This window comes from Scardinius erythrophthalmus, assembly GCF_964197995.2.
Source record: "Scardinius erythrophthalmus genome assembly, chromosome: 10".
Taxonomy (NCBI): Eukaryota; Metazoa; Chordata; class Actinopteri; order Cypriniformes; family Leuciscidae; genus Scardinius; species Scardinius erythrophthalmus.
Window position 1 is genome coordinate 8,162,985 of NC_138230.1, and position 19,929 is coordinate 8,182,913.

The window sequence follows — 19,929 nt, forward strand, 5'->3', positions numbered from 1 at the left end:
CTAAAAAGACCTTTTCACTTGAGACAGTAGATAATCACCTATCAACCACTCAGAAAACTCTAACACCAACACAATGTGTTTTGCATCTCTCTCTCTCTCTCTCTCTCTCTCTCTCTCTCTCTCTCTCTCTCTCTCTCTCTCTCTCTCTCTCTCTCTCTCTCTCTCTCTCTCTCTCTCTCTCTCTCTCTCTCTCTCTCTCCAGGCTCAGTGAACTGTGAGCCACTGTGTACAGCAAACAGACAGGTGCAATTAAATATAGAAATATTTTTATATATTCTCCAGTATCTACTACATGCATGATGTTTCAATGTGGCAGGCAACAATTGCTGGTGACTGGGGCTAGTTGTCACAAGTGCTATATCTCAATAACTATAAAGTTGTGCAGTAGATGGTAGTTCAAACTCTAATATTGTTGTGATGTTGCCATTGTTGCGGCAAACCAAGTGAACACAGTAAAACTACACTGTCTGCTGTAGTAGTCAAGACTTGGTTTCTCTATATTATACCTTGCAAATATTCACTGGAGTAAAAAGAGTGACAACTATACCAGGACACGTCTCATTTACGTAAACAAACTAACTAACTAAAGAGCATTTCGCGGCTTAGCCACATGATGGCGCTCATAAAACTCTTAATCGATTATGCAGTTTTCCCCCCAGAAATAATATCCAGCTGTAGCTAAATTAAATATATATCTTTATATTTTGCCTATATATGTATTGTTCCTGGAATAAATAAATCAATAAACTATAAAGTAGTATCAACCATACTGAGAACCGTAGGGAAAATTTGCTGGAATTTCTATAAGTTGGTTTACGCACAGACATCTGACAGACATTTGAGTTATTAGCGGTAAAGTTCATGAAATGCCATGACTGTCCTGTCACTCACTTCACTCTTGAGTGATGCTGTGATTCCCCTTGCTTTTGACTCGTCATTGTGAAAGACATCTAGTGGTCATTCAGCGCTCTTCACGCTCCAGCGCTCACTCCTGAAACATTCATAGGTGTCAAATGTGGGAGCAGCATAACAGGTGTAGGTAGGACAGGGATCATCTGCTACGTGCCTTTCTTTTTCTCTTTCAGAGGAAAGTCCCTCACACTCCTTCATGCGCATGCTGACACAGAAAACCCCTCAGTAAAACACACGGAGATGAAAACAACTAACGGTGTAATTCTTCCTCAGAACTTCGGTGAGCTCAATGCTAAAAACATGTGCTGCCCATTTCCAGACAGAAGGTGACTGAGTGTTTCATTTACCGAAGTTATAATCATAATCCACTTCATTTTGCAACGCGGAAGTAGCTGTTTTCTGTGATGTGCGAGACTTCCGATTCATCAGCATCTATAGTTGAAGGAATAGCTCACTGTAAGAATAACAACAATGAGCAGTAAACTGGAAAACTATTTCCGCTTCAAACCAGTGTGTATATAATTACGACTATTAAAATAATGACAAACCAGTTCAATATCAAGCAGTATAATAAGGAAACCACATACAAAAAGTTTGGTCATAATGACACAAAGTCGAAATTATGACATAATTATTGCTTAAAACGATAAAGTTAAAATAATTTCCCCTTTATCTCATAAATATGACTGATTATTTTTAAGGTCTTATTTTGACGGTTCATCTCCCTTATGTGGTGGAAATGGGTTTTGTACAGCTAAAACTGGAAGCCTCGGCTCGCACATTCACATTCATTAATTTACTTTATGAATAAGATGGATAAATTGTATCAATATATTTCATGTTTTTAGAAATTAAACTATTCCCATGGTACTTTTCTAGATAGATTAAGGCCTGTGATTTCTATATCCATATACAGCAGCAGATTATGTTGCTCTTTTAAATCCTTTTGGACTCTGGAAGAGTTTGATGCTTTTACCTTGGGTGTGTTCCACAAAGAAATCAATATTTATATCTGAATTGTGACCACAGGCTCTAATCCTATGCCAACAGAATGTCTTCCGCCTCACTGTGGTGACTGTAAATTCCCAGTTTTGACTTAAAGTCTCTGGTTTCCTCCTATGAGAAAGGTACACATTACTGCAATCCCAGATCGGCCCACCCACCTCAGTTCTGTTTTCAGAGGTCAGTAAGGGAAACTTTAGAAAATTCAAGACTGAGCTGTACATCTGATAATACAGTAGTACATACTGTAATATATGATGTGCAAATGTACAAAAATTTACCTTTAGGGGTACAACAGCTTGTCACCGGGGCATTGCCCTTAAAGGGATATTTTTTTACCTTATTTACCAATAAAAGTTCATAGTAGTACCTTAAGGCTACATATTACTCTAAGGTACTAAAATGCACCTTTTAGGGGTAGATAAAGTAGAAAGATATATGTATAAAGTATAAAGATATATAAGATAAAGGTACTGCCCTAGTGACAAGGGTAAATTTTTGCACATTTTTCCAACAGTGTACTGTTTATGATTCAAAATAGCCTTCACTTTTTCATTTTCTTTTAAACAAAAGCTCACACTCAAAGACTTGGCATTAACTCAGTAACTATTTAAAGGTGCAGTGCGGAATTTCTACACTATACGTGGCAAGAGCTGGAATAGCAAATTTACCTTGATTTCTGAAGAAAATGTTGTTCAGTAAGATTTTTTATTTTGTATAAATGTTTTTGAGTCTCTTCTGCTCACCAAGGCATCAAAATACAGTGAAATATAGTAAAAACAGTAATATTATGAAATATTATTACAGTTTAAAATAGCTGTTTTCTCTTTGAATATATTGTAAAATGAAGTAATTTATTCCTGTGATCAAAGCTGAATTTTCAGCATCATTACGGTCTGCAGTCTGCAGTGTCACATGATCCTTCAGAAATCATTCTAATATGCTGATTTGCTGCTCAAGAAACATTTCAGATTATTATCAATGTTGAAAACAGTTGCTACTGCTTCATATTTTTGTGGAAACCATGATTTTTTTTTTCAGGATTTTTTGCTGAATACAAAGTTCAAAAGAACAGCATTTTATTTGAAATAGAAATCTTAAATGTCTTCACTGTCACTTTTAATCAAAAAAAGTCTTTAAAAAATCATTTAAGATGACTCAAGCCAATAATAGCAGCAGCAGCAGTAATAACAGCAGCAGCATCAATAACAGCAGCAGTAGCAATAACAGCAGCAGCAGCAGCAGTAATAACAGCAGCAGCATCAATAACAGCAGCAGTAGCAATAACAGCAGCAGCAGCAGCAGTAATAACAGCAGCAGTAGCAATAACAGCAGCAGCAGTAATAACAGCAGCAGTAGCAATAACAGCAGCAGCAGTTATAACAGCAGCAGTAGCAGTAATAACAGCAGCAGCAATAACAGCAGCAGTAGCAATAACAACAGCAGCAGTAATAACAGCAGCAGCAGAAGCAATAACAGCAGCAGCAGCAATAACAGCAGCAGAAGCAATAACAGCAGCAGCAGTAATAACAGCAGCAGCAGCAGCAATAACAGCAGCAGCAGAAGCAATAACAGCAGCAGCAGTAATAACAGCAGCAGTAGCAATAACAGCAGCAGCAGCAATAACAGCAGCAGTAGCAATAGTAGTAGTAATAGCAGAAGCAGCAGCAGCAGTAATAACAGCAGCAGTAATAACAGCAGCAGCAATAACAGCAGCAGCAGCAGAAGTAATAACAGCAGCAGCAGTAGCAGTAATAACAGCAGCAGCAGCAGCAGCAGCAGCAGTAGCAGCAGTAATAACAGCAGCAGCAGCAACAGCAGTAATAACAGCAGCAGCAGTAGCAGTAATAACAGCAGCAGCAACAGCAGCAATAACAGCAGCAGCAGTAATAACAGCAGCAGTAGCAGCAGTAATAACAGCAGCAGCAGCAGCAATAACAGCAGCAGTAATAACAGCAGCAGCAGAAGCAGCAGTAATAACAGCAGCAGTAGCAGTAATAACAGCAGCAGCAGCAGCAATAACAGCAGCAGTAATAACAGCAGCAGCAGCAGCAGCAGTAATAATAACAGCAGCAGCAGCAGCAGCAGTAATAACAGCAGCAGCAGCAGCAGCAGCAGTAATAATAACAGCAGCAGCAGCAGCAGCAGCAGCAGTAATAACAGCAGCAGCAGCAGCAGCAGTAATAACAGCAGCAGCAGCAGCAGCAGTAATAATAACAGCAGCAGCAGCAGCAGCAGCAGCAGTAATAACAGCAGCAGTAGCAGCAATAACAGCAGCAGCACCAGTAGTAGTAATAACAGCAGCAGCAGCAGCAATAACAGCAGCAGTAGTAATAACAGAAGCAGCAGCAGTATAGTAGTAATAACAGCATCAGTAGCAATAACAGCAGCAGAAGCAGCATAGCAGATCTATTCCTCCAAGACCAAACATATCAACATTGTCATATCCATTACTATATCACACTTTCAGAGAGTTGTCATGACAGAATTATGTTGTGCGACACACATGATCAAAACGGTCAGTTCATCAAACAGGCAAATGTAACCCAGCTATCAGGAAACATTCTCAAAACTTTCTGGCAAGGTTTTCTAAAAGTTAAACGTTTCCTTCCAGTAACGTTGATAGAACGTTAATTCAAAGTTATCTGGTCTTTAATAATGTTCTAAAAAACATTATTTATACATTGTTCATGGAACTGTTTTCAAAAACATTTTAGTTCATCAAATGTTTTTTTAAATGTTACTACTTGTTTCAGAATGTTCAAAGAACATTCAAAGCTACATTCACATAATGTTTGGATAAAATGGAATGTTTCCTTTACGTTAGTATAACCAATAAAAAACTGAATGAGAAATTTGGCAAAATGTTCTTGTAATATATTTTTGTAAGCTGGGAAAGAACATTCAAAAATGTACACAGTCTGACCGCACAGGCCTCATTACAAAAATGACAGAAAAAAATAATAATCTTAGTCTATCTCAGCATGTGTTTTAAACTGCCGACTGCCTGTCCTGCTGTTTGCATTCTGGTAAGAAACCAACAAGGAAATAAACGTAAATGTCACTGATTTTTCATTATGGATCAGCATTATTTGCCTCAGACTTTGTTTAATTAGTTTAGGGGAATTCTGTCAATGAAAGCCTACGCGTCTGACTCAGTTCACTTGTTGTTCTTCCGTCGTGTGGTCAGTCTGAAGCTCTGAGGACTCACAACCTGTTCTGAGGCGTCACATCTCTCTGTGGTTCACAAGATTATACACCATACAAGGTTACATCAGCAGAAATCCTTCAACCTCTGGAAGATGAATGCAAACCTAAAGCTTAACCCACTAATTTTACGTCATAATGTGGCAACCGTGTTCCACAATTATAATGAAATGACAGCGATTCCACATAGCGTAGAGTGGTTGACCACTCACAGCCCACGCTGGTGATGTGACGGTATGCGCTTGAAAGAACAGCAGAGTGGGAGCGGAAGGAGATTGTTTGTTTTTTTTGGCCTGTTGGTGAAGTCCAGCATGTGGTTAACTCTGACTGCTAGCTATAGGCTATACCCATACTAAATCCCTCACCACAAAACACTTGTGCAATGGATACAGAGGGGATTTTGTGTGATGTTAGATAGATTAGCATGATAAAGACACAGAGAATATGAAAAACAACCTAAAGATGTATTTATACACTGTAAAAAATAAATAAAAATATGATCAGTAAGTCATGGCAACTTGTTTTTACATTTAAATAATCAAAATAATTTTCAACTTAGTTATATGAGATTAAAGTCGATTTTTCAAATACAAGTAAAAGTAATACAAGTAAATGACTTGTACAGGCAAGTTGATTGGTGAAATGTTTAGATTAGATAGATAGATAGATAGATAGATAGATAGATAGATAGATAGATAGATAGATAGATAGATAGATAGATAGATAGATAGATAGATAGATAGATAGATAGATAGATAGATAGATAAAATCTCCAGATGCATTAATGAGAATATACATGAAAAACATGCTTAATTGTCATGAAAATAATGATACAATGCAAAAAAAAAATCCTTGTGGTACTCAAAACAGCCTTAGTTTGCTCTGTGCAAAATAAAATTGGCTTATGGGGTGAAGTGTGAGATTTACTCATCTGTTGCTCTGTGTCTATATGCAGTGTTGTTTAGACCATGTGACAATGCATTAATCAATCAGTAATGAAGAATCAGTGTGTGGGTGTTTCCATTTTCAGATCTATAAATATGTCGGGGTTTAGTTGGTTTCACAGTGTGATAAACAGAACAATCTAGAGGGGAAATTCAGTACATGTTCCCCTTTTAAAAGGTTTGTGGAAAGGTTTGCGAATGGCATTTAACATTTAAGGCCACATACAGCTCAAAATGTCACAAAGACTCCTCTAGTTTGTGCAAAGTATTTCAGATCTACTGGATGAATGGCTAATTCTTTGTGATGTGCGCAATGGTTTCACTTCTGATCCTGGAATTACCAAACAAACATGTATAATCTATATCTATAAAGTGCATTTATATAAATGTGAAGTTATTATTAATTTTAGTAATAAAAATTGCCATATTATGAACTTAAAATTGAGTAATAAATGTGTGTTGCTATGTTTAAAATGCAAATAAAAGTAATTTGGTTATATTGATAAAATACACATCTGATATAAACAAATTACATTTATTTTCATATTTAACATCGCAATAGACATTTATCCCACTTATCACTCAGTTTATGAAAATTAATGTAATTTTGTTTAAATCAGATGTTTTTATAATATAAAAGCCCATCCCAATTATGTTTATTTTCATATTAAACATTGCAACTTACATTTATCGCCATTTTAATTGACAATTAATATTAACTAAATAAATAATAACTTAATATTTATATAAATACACTGAACAAAATTATAAACGCAACACTTTTGTTTTTGCCCCCATTTTTCATGAGCTGAACTCAAAGATCTAGGACTTTTTCTATGTACACAAAAGGCCTATTTCTCTCAAATATTGTTCACAAATCTGTCTAAATCTGTGTTAGTGAGCACTTCTCCATCCACCTCACAGGTGTGGCATATCGAGATGCTGATTAGACAGTATGATTATTGCACAGGTGTGCCTTAGGCTGGCCAGAATAAAAGGCCACTCTAAAATGTGCAGTTTTACTGTTTATGGGGGGGAGGTTGTTGATCGTGGCCTGTGGAATGTTGGTCCACTCCTCTTCAATGGCTGTGCGAAGTTGTTGGATATTGGCAGGACCTGGAACACGCTGTCGTATACGCCGATCCAGAGCATCCCAAACAAATTCATTCATGCTGACTGCAGGAATGTCCACCAGAGCTGTTGCCCATGAATTGAATGTTCATTTCTCTACCATAAGCCATTTCAGAGAATTTGGCAGTACATCCAACCGGCCTCAAAACCGCAGACCACGTTTAACACACGGCCCCATGTTGCAAGGATCTGTACACAATTCCTTGAAGCTAAAAACATCCCAGTTCTTGCAAGACCAGCACACTCACCAGACATGTCACCCATTGAGTATGTTCAGGATGCTCTGGATCGGCGTATACGACAGCGTGTTCCAGGTCCTGCCAATATCCAGCAACTTCACACAGCCAATGAAGAGGAGTGGACCAACATTCCACAGGCTACAGTCAAAGGTCCCCCCCCCCCCAAATACAGTAAAACTGCACATTTTATACTGGCCTTTTATTGTGGCCAGCCTAAGGCACACCTGTGCAATAATCATACTGTCTAATCAGCATCTTGATATGCCACACCTGTGAGGTGGAGGGATTATCTCGGCAAAGGAGAAGTGCTCACTAACACAGATTTAGACAGATCTGTGAACAATATTTGAGAGAAATAGGCCTTTTGTGTACGTAGAAAAAGTCTTAGATCTTTGAGTTCAGCTCATGAAAAATGGGGGCAAAAACAAAAGTGTTGCGTTTATAATTTTGTTCAGTGTACATAGTTCTGCCATGTAACTCTAGATGGCGCAGGCTGATCGGCCCTTACTGTAACTCAATCAGCATGCAATCGCATCATTCTCTATAGGGCACAGCTGATTGGTTGCTGCTGTATCAGTAGCCAATGAGCTCGCTGCTCAACCTTCAAGTACTTGGTCAGCATTTGCCTTAGCAGTGCAGCTTCAGAAACCCTCCACCTTCCCCAGCTCCACCTGTATAGATCTGCTACGGGTAATTTATGGGAAAACAGTCTCAGCTTAGTAAGATAAGTCAACATTGAAACAGTTTTTTTAATCTTTACGTTTGTATGATTAGATGTTCGAGCTAGTTGAAACCCAATACTTGCATTAAAAGTGTAATCGTGCATTTTCTCTATAAAAGAAAATCCAGTCATTGGCGTGCAATGAATCTTGGGATAGGCTAGGCTGTGAAGGATCCGTTCTATTCTTCGTGGCCCGTGAAAGAAAGGACACATTTGAAGGAGCCTTCGAATTGGGACAGCTTTGACCCATTCGGCCTTCGAATGCAGCTTTCAAAGGATGCAGCAAATGAATTGGGACGCAGCTTAAAAACTACAGAACACCACTCAGAACATTGTGGCTTTTGCACTTTTTGCTTAAAGACAGAAAAAGCTCTCAAACTGTGCAAAATTACGAGAAGCCTGTATCGTCTACTGCTGGTTCTTTTTAAGCAAGTGTTTATGCGTTAACCTGTAGCGTTTTCCTTTTGACCTGCTCTGTGCAGAACGAACCCTGATTGATGACTGCAGGAGCTAGTTAGGAACCCGCGGATTAGAGCCGTCACTGCCGTGACCTCTGATGGGTCCGCCATGTGAGGTATGGCAGGTGACCTTTGACCTTTGAACATTTTTACTTCGTTCCAAATCTCAGCAAGCCACTTTGCTGCCTGAGTATTGGACCTTAGCATGTTGATAATACGGATAAAAATAAGCACAAAAATGCATAACCCACATAAAATATCAGGTAAAATAGTCTATACTTAGCGATAGTTTTCTGTACTAAATGAAGAATCAAAGTATCTGTTATGATGCTTTAAAACGCTGTCTAGGTAGGCAGCTCGCTAGGTTTTGGAACAGAGCATGTGCAAGGTGATTTATGGAAATCATCATGCCAAAGAGCGTTTTACAGCATGCACAGCAAGTGAAATATTGAAGTTGTCACTGGCCTTTTAAGGGTTTAACCAAAACATGTCACGGCAGAGAAAATAACCATGATGCTATCCAGAGCCCTGTTTGTTTGGGAGTTTGACAGAAAGCCCCGTTGGGTCAGTGGGTAGCCCGAGCGGAGAGACCCATGGTCAAAGCGGGGGAATGTGATATATTGTGGCAGGAAGATTAAACCAGACCAGCATGGCCTCAAGCCCAACCGGCCAGCAAAACAAACAAAGGCCAGGGAAGAACATGCCATGGGGGAGGATGAGAAACACGCCGAAATCTTACAATCACATCCAATGCACTGCCTGCCGTTCCTAGTACTGTCCACATTTTAGAATAATGAAAGTCGTCGAAAGTAGTACTGGAGTTACAAACCTAACGGTCGAGCATTTAAGTGTAGCTTTTATACCGAAAAGTAGTCATTAAAAGGAGTCGGTCACCCAAAAATTTATATTACGGCATTATTTATTTGCTTGCATGTTGATTTAAACCCAAATGCTGTGTTTTTGGTTTGGTTTTTAGCACAATTTTCTACCGGACAAAATTGCGATTGTTAACTCATGATTTCTGTTCTGTCTGTGCGCACCAATCTTGCACTTCTATCTACTCCTCAACCAGACCACCTAGAGACTTCGGGTTTTCGGCATTATGTTAAGGAAGGTCTAATCTCGGGAACGCACAAAAGAAATCCAGGAAAAGATTTACTATCTCTTAGTGTTGTGATCCCATGACGTGAGGAAATTGCGCTAAAACACTCACTGAGTTTTTATTACTTGTTTTTCAGTGGAAGAGCAGATTAATTGATGCCAATGTCTCAATGCTGCATTTTTTTTAAACAATAATTAGATTATAAATGGCATCAAAGACTTGAAATATGTTAATATACACTACTGTTCAAAAGTTAAAAAATAATAATAATACTCTTATTCAGCAAGGATACATTAAATTGATCAAAAGTGACATTGATCAAAATAAAGACATTTATAATGTAATAAATTATGTTATTTTTAACTTTCTATTCATAAAAAAATCCTGAAAAAATCTAATTATCATATTAGAGTGATTTCTGAAGGATCATGTGACACTGAAGACTGGAGTAATGATGCTGAAAATTCAGCTTTGAACACAGGCATAAATTACAGTTTACTATATATTCACATAGAAAACTGTTATTTTAAACAGTAATACATTATTAATGTTTTTACTGTATTTTTGATTAAATGAATGCAGAAAAGACTTCTTACAAAAACATTAAAAATGTTTAAATGGTAATGTATATTTTCTTAAATATATATTTTTATATTTATTCAACATATTGAAATATATATTTAATTGTGCTGTTAAAGTGTTTTCTGTTGTATTGAGCTTGACCACCGGCTGTTCCACAAAAAAAAAAAAAAAAAGAGTAAATAAATAAATACCAGCATATTTTGGAACAACATGTGGGCGACATGTGGGAGTTTTTTTTTTATTTTTTTTTAGGTCAGGTGATATAGCAACAGGGTTACGAAAAACATGACTGTTACCGTATATCTCCCCATGTGTTTGGGAAAAGTTTAACACAAAACCTAATTAAAGTTTATGAAGTGTCACCTTTTCCTAGTAAAAGTCACAAACACAACTCCAACTCTTTTCTTAGCATCAGTCTCATGACCTACATTACAGCATAATCACAGTGGAGTCAGACCACACAGTGATTTACCGCCCTTTCGCTTTCTCTCTGTGACAGTCACTCCATCCCTCCACTGGGACACGTCCTTTGGACCCGGTCCCGTAATCTGCTTCCACTGAGCTGTTATCTGGAGAATAGGAGACACTATTGTCCTCCTCCTCCACCCTTGGTGAAACACTCATTTTGGCCTGGAGAGATGGGCTGTTGTTGTCCCAATTTTTCACAGTGTGTTGTGTATAACTGAACTACACAGTCGTGGTTGTGCTCTATAAATGCCTGAAAATGAAGTCTGATTCGAATTCATGAATATGTTTTAACTACAGTCTTACTGACACATCTAATTTGAAGTGTATTCATTGCTCATAATACACTGCGATGTGCTTCTGGAGAGACATCAGCAAAAAGCCTTTTTCTTAAAGGAATAGTACACTCATGAAAATTTCAGTAATCGTTTACTTGTATGTCATTCCAAAAACCATATGATTTGTTTTGTTTTTATTCATTTTATGTTTTTATTCATTTTTTATTCAGACACAAATTTAAGTACACAAATGTTCAAAAGTTTGGAGATTTATGGAATGAAATGAACACTTTTATTCAACAAGGATGCATTAACTGGACACAGTAAAGACATTACGTTACAAAAGATTTCTGTTTAAAAATTGTAACTTTCTATTCTGTTTTCAACATTGATAATAATCATAAATGTTTCTTGAGCAGCAAATCATCATATTAGAATGATTTCTGAAGGATCATGTGACACTGAAGACTGGAGTCATTTGATCACAGGAATAAATTACATCTTAAAATATAATCCAAAGAGAAAACGGTTATTATGAATCACAATAATATTTCACGATATTACAGCTTAAACTAAACTTTTTGATCAAATAAACGCAGCTTTTGTGAGCAGAAGAGACTCTTTCAAAAACATAAGAAAATCTTACTTTTAAAAGAATAATGGCAAATCAAAATGAATTTGACATCAGTGACCAAGCATCACTAATGTCAAACTTGAATGTCTATTTTTGTCATAACTGAAGCATGAAAACTCCAGTTGCAATTCGCTTTCACTTTGAAATAGCACGAGGGAGAATAATAAATGACAGAATGTTAATTTCTGTGTGAAAGATCCCTTTCCTTTCTTTGTGCCATGTCCTCAACATATCTTAAATTCCTCACTGACAAGGCATTAAATACAAGCCCCAGTTAGACTGCCCCTGCCAGGGTTTTCTCAACAACCTTTCATTCGTATACAGAAGAAAAGTCCAAGTGGAGGGAGCATTAAAATTCCTGCTCCTCCTCTGGTACAGTAGCCTGATCTCAGATCAGTGTGTCGTTACCGTAGCGCTGTGCCTGAGTCAGTGAGGTGGGCGTTCATCTCCACTATCGAAATCACGGCAATGAACAACAATGAATGCAGTTTCTTGCGTCGCCGAACACCTTTAAGGAATGACGCGCGGACAATGACCTTTGCCCGTCGACATAAGAAGACTCCGCAGATGCAGACGCCAGACGCGGAGCGAGCGTCACCTGCGCGGCCGATGCGTGTCCGATGCGTAAAAGCGCACAATGAACACAAGCTGCGCGCTCTGCGGTTCCGCCGCGCTTAATCCGAATCTGGAAATGTGAAAGGCTGTGGATTAGGAGGTTGTCGGGTGATGCGAATCGCCCTCCTTTGTTCAGGCAGATGAGGGTCTGACGTGTTCCCGGGGGATTTTCAGTCGCGGTTCAAACCTTGAGACGCTGGCGAGTCGGTCACACACACACACACACACACACACACACACGCTCACTCAATGCTGCTATGACTTCCTGCATGCGTCCGTACTGTGATCTGTTTGCTCTTCGCATGCTGCTGCTCGTCTCGGTGCTGATACTGCTCGTGAGGTCCGATTCGGGTGAGTTTGCCTGTCGATCGTAACCCTTTCACTGGACGTGCAGCGTGTTTCATTGTCTTTACCCTGTCATGGTTTAGTCAGATGCATCTTAAGATCATGAACTCAATGAATGGGAATGTCAGTGTTTACACATGGGGCAAGTTGTCACGCGGTTCTCAGCTCAGTAACTTGAGTCAAAACTGTATGTTCGTTTTAAAGTGTCTTTATTTAAAAAATTTATTTGTTACTGAAATTGTCCATTTTAGGTCGTTTGTTTGGTAGAAAGAGGTGAAACACACCATTCAGGCTTGAGTCAAGTGTATAGGGTACTGGAGATTGTAACAGAAAGACTATCACAAGAACATGACATGTCAAGTTTATTCATCATCAGTTTCTCTGTTATTGTTGTTGCTTCTCCCATTTATGCTGTTTCTATTGCACTATATAGTCTATAATACATTTTAAATTCAGATATCATGAGGAATTTTTTTTTTGCGTTCAAAAGTCATATTTTAAACACAGGTAACCAGCTAACAGTGAATGTTCCCTAACATTCTGGCAAGGCTCTCTAAAAGTTATGAACAAACTTTCTTCCAGTAACGTTAATATAACGTTCATTCAGAGCTGTCTGGTCTTTAATAATGTTTTTAAAATGTTAGCATTAAAACATTATCCATACGTCGTTCATGGAAGGTTTTGGTAACACTATTTTAAGGTGACGTAGTTACGCGTTACTACTACATGTAATTACTATAGTAATAAAAGTAAATTATGCATAATTACAAGTAACTAACCCTAAACCAAACCCTAACCGTAACTCTATCGTAAGTATTTGTAGTATTTAAAGTATAATGTAGTTAATTTATATTATGCAGTACTTATTTGAGTAACTACATTGTAATACGTCACCTTAAAATAAAGTGTAACCAATGTTTTTTTTCTAAAATGTTTCAGTTGGACATCCGTCTAACACTTTTTAAACGTTACCACTTGTTCAGAGAACATTCAAATGTAACATTAACGATAACGAACAATAACGTTCTCTGAATGTTCTTATCTTATCGGTAACGTTTGCACAATGTTCTTAGAACATATTTTTGTTCCACCTGGAACATCTTGCCTGACGCTGTATTGGGAACCACTAGAAAAGGAAGGTTGTATACAGAATGGTTGTGCACATGAATATCTTCCCATTGATGTGCTGTGTTGTGTTCTCTGCTAACAGTGTGCTGTAGTGTTCTGACAGGGTGTGTGTTTGACACAAAGGCCCGCTGAAGATCTGAACTCTTGCTCATTCATGTGTAAATGTCTCTGTGTTCAGCAGATAACCGGTGCCTGTCTGCCCTCGCCTCCACATGTGAAGAGTGCCTGAGACGCGGCCCTGAATGCGCATGGTGCTCTCAGGAGGTAGAGTGTGTGTGTGTGTGTGTGTGTGAGAGAGCTGCTTTTGTTGTATTTCGGCACTCTGCTCGAGTTTTAAGTGTGTGAAGCGCTTGTCTGTTAGTGTGTTAGCGATAACACACCAGAGCCCTAATACCCAGAATGCTTCGAGAGCTTAGGTGATCGTGGGAACCCATAAAATAGAAATGCAGAAACCGCTGATATGGGCATGATTGTATTGATATGGCAATGATTGATTACAAGGTAGTGTGTGACGTCAGAAACACCAGCGATTTCAAAGCGTGTTTTTGAGACTGTCTTTGGTTCACTGCAGTTTTAAGGAGAAAATACTCAGTCGACTTATGAATTTACACATGGTTTGTCTTAAAGCATATTAAAAACACCACATAGACACATAAACAACATTAAAAACTGGATTTTCCGTCACCACAGGGGGACTTGAGCTATGAATGAACAAATGCTGAGCAATTACAACTGTTAGTTTAACACAGTGTTGTTAATGCTAATTGAAATAAATCTGAAATCTGATATTTTTAAAATACATATTAGGCGAAAAACTTAAGATTTTAAAATTTCAAAGGTTGCTTTGGCAAGTAAATGAAATAAGTCAGTTTAATATGAAGTAGTAAAATTATTAAAACCAAAACCAATTAAATTAAAGCTATATATAAAATTACCAAAAAATTCAATATAAATAAATAAATGAATAAAAATAAAGTACTAAAAACTTAAATAAATATAAATTAAATGAAAGCTAAATAGATCTGACAAAATCTAATAAAACTGACATAAGCACATAAAACAATCACTAAAATGTAAAGTAAAATTAAAATGAAAAATGTAAAGCTAGTTTAAAATATTAATAAATACATTATAGTTTATGAATACTACTAAAAGAACAGTTATATATATATATATATATATATATATATAATAAACATTATATTAACAAAATTAACAAATTAATGAATAAAAAAAATGAAAATAAATGAAAATAAATCAAATATGTACAATTTTGAAAAAATAGTAATAATAAAAAATGATTCATTAATAAATCAAATTAAATCTGTCAAATATGTTTTAAAGTTTGTTAATATATAATGTGTATGTGTGTATATATATATATATATATAGAGAGAGTATAGATATACATTCACACACACACATATTATTTATGTTAGATGCAATGAATCTCGATTAATTGATTTGAAGGCACTAAAATAAACGTAAACATTTATAATCAGAGGAAAACAAATTAAAACTTTTCAACACAACCATTCAAAAAAATTCTTATATTGTTCCACGAATCTCACATCTTTTAATAAACAGAAAGATTTGAGAAGCGAGTCTACCTCAAAGGAAATGTGAGAGTTTTGTCTATTAAAGTATGGTTGTGTTAGTTAGCTGAACTAAGTCAGTTTATAGAGACATGTTTATTGTCTCGGGACAAACACTTAATTGAAATGCTTTCTCTGTGGTTACGAAATGAAGTCGATTAAGCGGCTGCGGCGCTCGGCACCAGTCAGAATAATCCCTGACCCACGTCTCAACAACAGTCTCTGAGCCAAAGAGCTTTCAGTAATGCCACCCTACACAACAGTGCCCTGTTCCTCGAAGCTCAGGCGTCTGCAGTGACCCTTGACCTCTCTGATGGCTTGTTTGCCCTGACAGAGGTTTCTGGACGGGGCGCATGTAAGCCAGCGATGCGGATCTGTGTCCGACCTGCGAGTCAGGGGTTGTGAAGAGGAGTTTATCGAGAACCCGAATGTGAAAGTGGAGGTGAACGCCACTATCAGCAGCTCACAGGTGTCGCCGAGAGAGATTTCCATACACCTACGGCCAGGTAACCACATGTGCCGGGATAAACACCTAAACTGATCCACAAATGCCCTAGAAACCACAATTCCCACAATACTGGAAAAAACTGATATTGCGATATTATATATTGCAATATGAAAAAATACAGGGAGTTTCACCAGATGACTTGAATAGCTTTGGAAAGAATGAATCATTCTAGAAATATTGCAGTGATTTTGTTGGGGAGAACAACTGCATAGAAAATATGTTTTAAATTAAATTTTAAAAAGAGTTGAAAAATTACTCTGAATACCCCAAAATGAAAATCATCCTTTTTGAGGTGAACTGTCCCTTTAAGTGTTAAATCCTTCCAGGGCTGAACAATGTTGGAAATACTTGAAAAATGGTCTGGTTTAAATCTTTCCAAGAATTAAAATCAAACCATTACGTGAACATGAACAGAATGAAAAAATAATCATTGAGTTTTCATTGGCCACATTTACCACACTGACCAATTCTATAAATTATGACTATAAAACAACATTCAAAAATAAAATAAATAATAATTGTGATTATTATTAAATATATTAAAATAGGAAATATGTTGTAATACTATTGTACTGTAAAATAAAAAAATTGAGTAATAAAATGAATGTTAATTTACTGTAAAATTACAATACTAATACCTCAAAGTCTTGAGGTCTTCATTTTCAAACGGTATACCAATAAGCTTTTATTTTGACGGGTTGAAGGCAGATAAATGAATGCGCCGCCGGTTTCAGAGTGAAGCAACTGTGTTTATTTACACGCATGCAGCTCACAGTAAATGAACCAATCTGTTTGGAGAACTACACATGTGGAAACCGACAGCGCATATATTTATACTTTTTTAAATCGCAGCTTGTGCACTGGGCCATATCAATTTTAATTCCATATATCATGTAGCCCTACCAAGAACACCCTAGCAAACCTAAAACAGCTTAGAAACCATATAACAACGGGCTAACATAAATGTAAAATAGTGATGATGATGATGATGTCATTTCCTGTCTTAGGCAGCGAGGCCAGCTTTGTGATTGAGGTGCATCAGTTGGAACGGTACCCTGTGGATCTGTACTATCTAGTGGACGTCTCGGCGTCCATGCAGGAACACCTGGACCGCTTGAAGACCGAGGGTCTGGCTCTGTCTCTCCAGATGAAGGAGCACTCCAGCGACTTCAGGGTGGGCTTCGGCTCTTTCGTGGATAAACCGGTGTCTCCGTACATCGACGTGCACCCCTCCAAACTCCTGAACCCTTGCAGGTGAACAACCACCAGGAAACAAGAGTCACGAGTCTCATAAGAAAGAACTCTTAAAAAAAAAAAAAAGACATTTATTTAAACATATTTAAAAACACTTTAATTCATTAAAAAAAATATTTAAAATAATTTAGCCATTTCTACTAGTCAGCAATGATATATACACTTACTAGGTCAATGTTCTACTCGCGTGCGTCTATTTTTTTATTTTTGAAAGGGATTTTAGGATAAACGTGAGTTGAGTCCTTGAGATCTTTTGTAAATATTATTGCTCTGTATCGCTCGCAGTTTAGCAGTTCATAAAAAACATTATTTTAACAAATTGTAAATCTTGTGAAACCTTTTTGTTGCCTTTTCATGAAGGACTTTTTCTTGACTTTGATACTGACTTTATGAAATGGCACTGCGAACTGAAAGATCCAAAATATTCAAGCAATATATCTGATTTCCTTTCAGTTTCAGTTGAGGATTTACTTTGGAGTATTTACTTTTTGTTCGAGCATTCACTTTAGAAAAGAAATAAAAACAGTTCAACTGTTGAGAAATGTTTGAGCTCAGTTGATCTCAGTGTTATTTTAGTATTAGTATTATAGTATTCATTCACATTTTGAATTGCTTTTATATTTAGATTTTCAGTTTTATTTTAATGTAAAATAGTTTTAATAATTTTTTTTTTGTAATTTGTGCTTTTGTCATTTTTATTAGTTTGTTTTTAGAAAAATATTTTTATTTGTAGGATTTATATGTATTTTAGTTTTAGAAAGTTTAGAACTTATTATTATTATTTTTTTTTAGTGTTTTAATAGTGTTGTGATTTTGTCCGTTTTATTCATTTTTTTGAAATATTTCTATTTAGCTTTAATTTATATTTATTTTAGTTGTTCATTTTAGTACTTATTTATGTTTTATTTTTTGTAATTCTATGTGCTTTATTTTTCTATATAGCTTTAATGTATTTTTATTTTAGTGCTTATAGGCAGTACTAAAAGGCAAAATTTCAAATTTTAATTTACGTTTTTTTAAGTTGAAGTTTTTCGTCCAATATTTATATTTTATTTCAGCTTTATTTCAATGACTGAAAATTATTTTAAGTTATCAATTACCACACTGATTGATCTCTTCTGTAACTCTAGAGGAGATACACGGCAGGGTTCTTTTGCTGAGTAAAAGCAGGAGACGAAGTCTCAGTTTCAACTCTGAGAAACAATATATTGAGATATTAATGAGATCTGATCTGTGATTTGTCTTTCCTATGGGAAGCTCCGGAGGTCTCTTAGCTGATCCCAGGAGTCTAAATCCAGCCGGGGTGTCCCGGACTGCATTCCGTAGTGATCTCATTCTGACTAGTGTGGGAATATAGTGTGGATGACATGTAATCTCTCTCTCCCTCTCTGGTCGTAGGGATTATGAGGTCCACTGCAGGCCCGCTCACGGATTCATCCACATCCTCCCCGTCACGGAGAACATGACAGAGTTCACACGGGTCATTCAGGATCAGAGGATCTCTGGGAACATGGACACACCCGAGGGCGGCTTTGATGCCATGCTGCAGGCCACAGTTTGCCAGGTAAACCCACCTGACGGTGCTTTATATACTATGCACTTAAACTTATGTACTCAACTGTGTTGTGTATGAATTTTATACATTTTTCGTCATTAAACATCAGAGTCTTATAGCCCCTCCCCCTCCGTAACGATCCGGCTGGAAACAAAGATGCCGTGAAGCCAAACCCCCTTATGGAAGAAGAAAGCCGACGTGTTTACCACTGGGACTTATGAGCGCTTCCCAGGATCAACTAAACGCTACTTTAAGTGTTAGATGGTTGTGAGCTATTGCCAGTTGCATCGGTCTATGAGGGTTTGCAGCGTTTTGCCAAAGTGGGTGTTTTCTGTGGTTGCTAGGGTGTTCTGGATGGTTGCTAAGTCAAAAGTCCACCCTCAAATCTATTGTGACCAAGTGTGCCGCACAAGTCCTGAAACGTGAGGCCAAAGCGTTTGGATCGCCCCCTGCTGGCTGGCTCAGTATAGGTCATAAACCCCGCCCTCTCCATGTAATCGAATGGGACGTGAGCCAAACTAAAAAATCCAATAATATTTCAATTTTTTTTTTTCAAAAGATGGTTTCTGTAATTTTTAGCAGTTCTAATCACGCAGATGTGTGTTCAAGTGCCCGTTATCCCAATAAGTTTGGGTTTAGTTAGTTATTTGATGCTATAGAAACGGGGGCGTAACACCATGATTGACAGCTGTGCTAGCGAATGAGTCTGGTGGAGCAGAAGTGTGGGTGGGACCTTGAGACCGTGGCTCCGCCTCCTCAGGATCACGACCTCACAGACTCTTTGGCTTCATTTTTCTACAGTGGAAGGAAGTGGATACGCGCTGTCCATCTTTTTTACAGTCTATGATTGTGACTAATACTATTAATTTATTTATTTTTTAGTGTTTATTTATTTTTATTAATGGTGATTGCTTGGTGGTTCCTTGCTGGCTCAAGTCAAAAGAGCCCACCCTCAAATCTATTATGAATAGTAGTTTGTATGTATATATTTATGTATGTATTTATGCATTTGTGTATGTATGTATGTATTTATTTATTTATAATTTTGTCATTATTTATTATTCCTTATTTATTATTATGATTGTTAAATTTTTATGGTTAAAAACGATTGTTAAGATTATTGTTATTTATTTATTTAGTAATTTTTTGTATTTTAAAACAAATTTTAAATAATATATTAGCATTTTTTGTTGTTGTAGTTGTTGTTGTTAATGGTGATTATTTGGTGTTTCCTTACTGGCTCAAGTCAAAAGA

At 37.1% G+C, this 19,929-nt stretch overlaps 1 protein-coding gene across 3 annotated transcripts in view; it reads left to right on the top strand.

The window, feature by feature from the left end:
• Positions 1–12,288: 12,288 nt before the first annotated feature.
• The window catches only part of itgb8 (integrin, beta 8), a 29,391-nt gene continuing 21,750 nt past the window's right edge, over positions 12,289–19,929 (top strand). For 2 of the 3 annotated variants that reach the window (XM_081376000.1, XM_081376001.1), the window contains exons 1-5: positions 12,422–12,641; positions 13,942–14,027; positions 15,693–15,864; positions 16,874–17,120; positions 18,519–18,684. In XM_081376000.1, coding sequence (XP_081232126.1) covers positions 12,548–12,641; positions 13,942–14,027; positions 15,693–15,864; positions 16,874–17,120; positions 18,519–18,684 — 765 coding nt within the window. In that variant the 5' untranslated portion in view covers positions 12,422–12,547. Of the gene's footprint in view, positions 12,642–13,941; positions 14,028–15,692; positions 15,865–16,873; positions 17,121–18,518; positions 18,685–19,929 lie in introns of all 3 variants that reach the window. The other variant, XM_081375999.1, reaches the window with a different exon arrangement.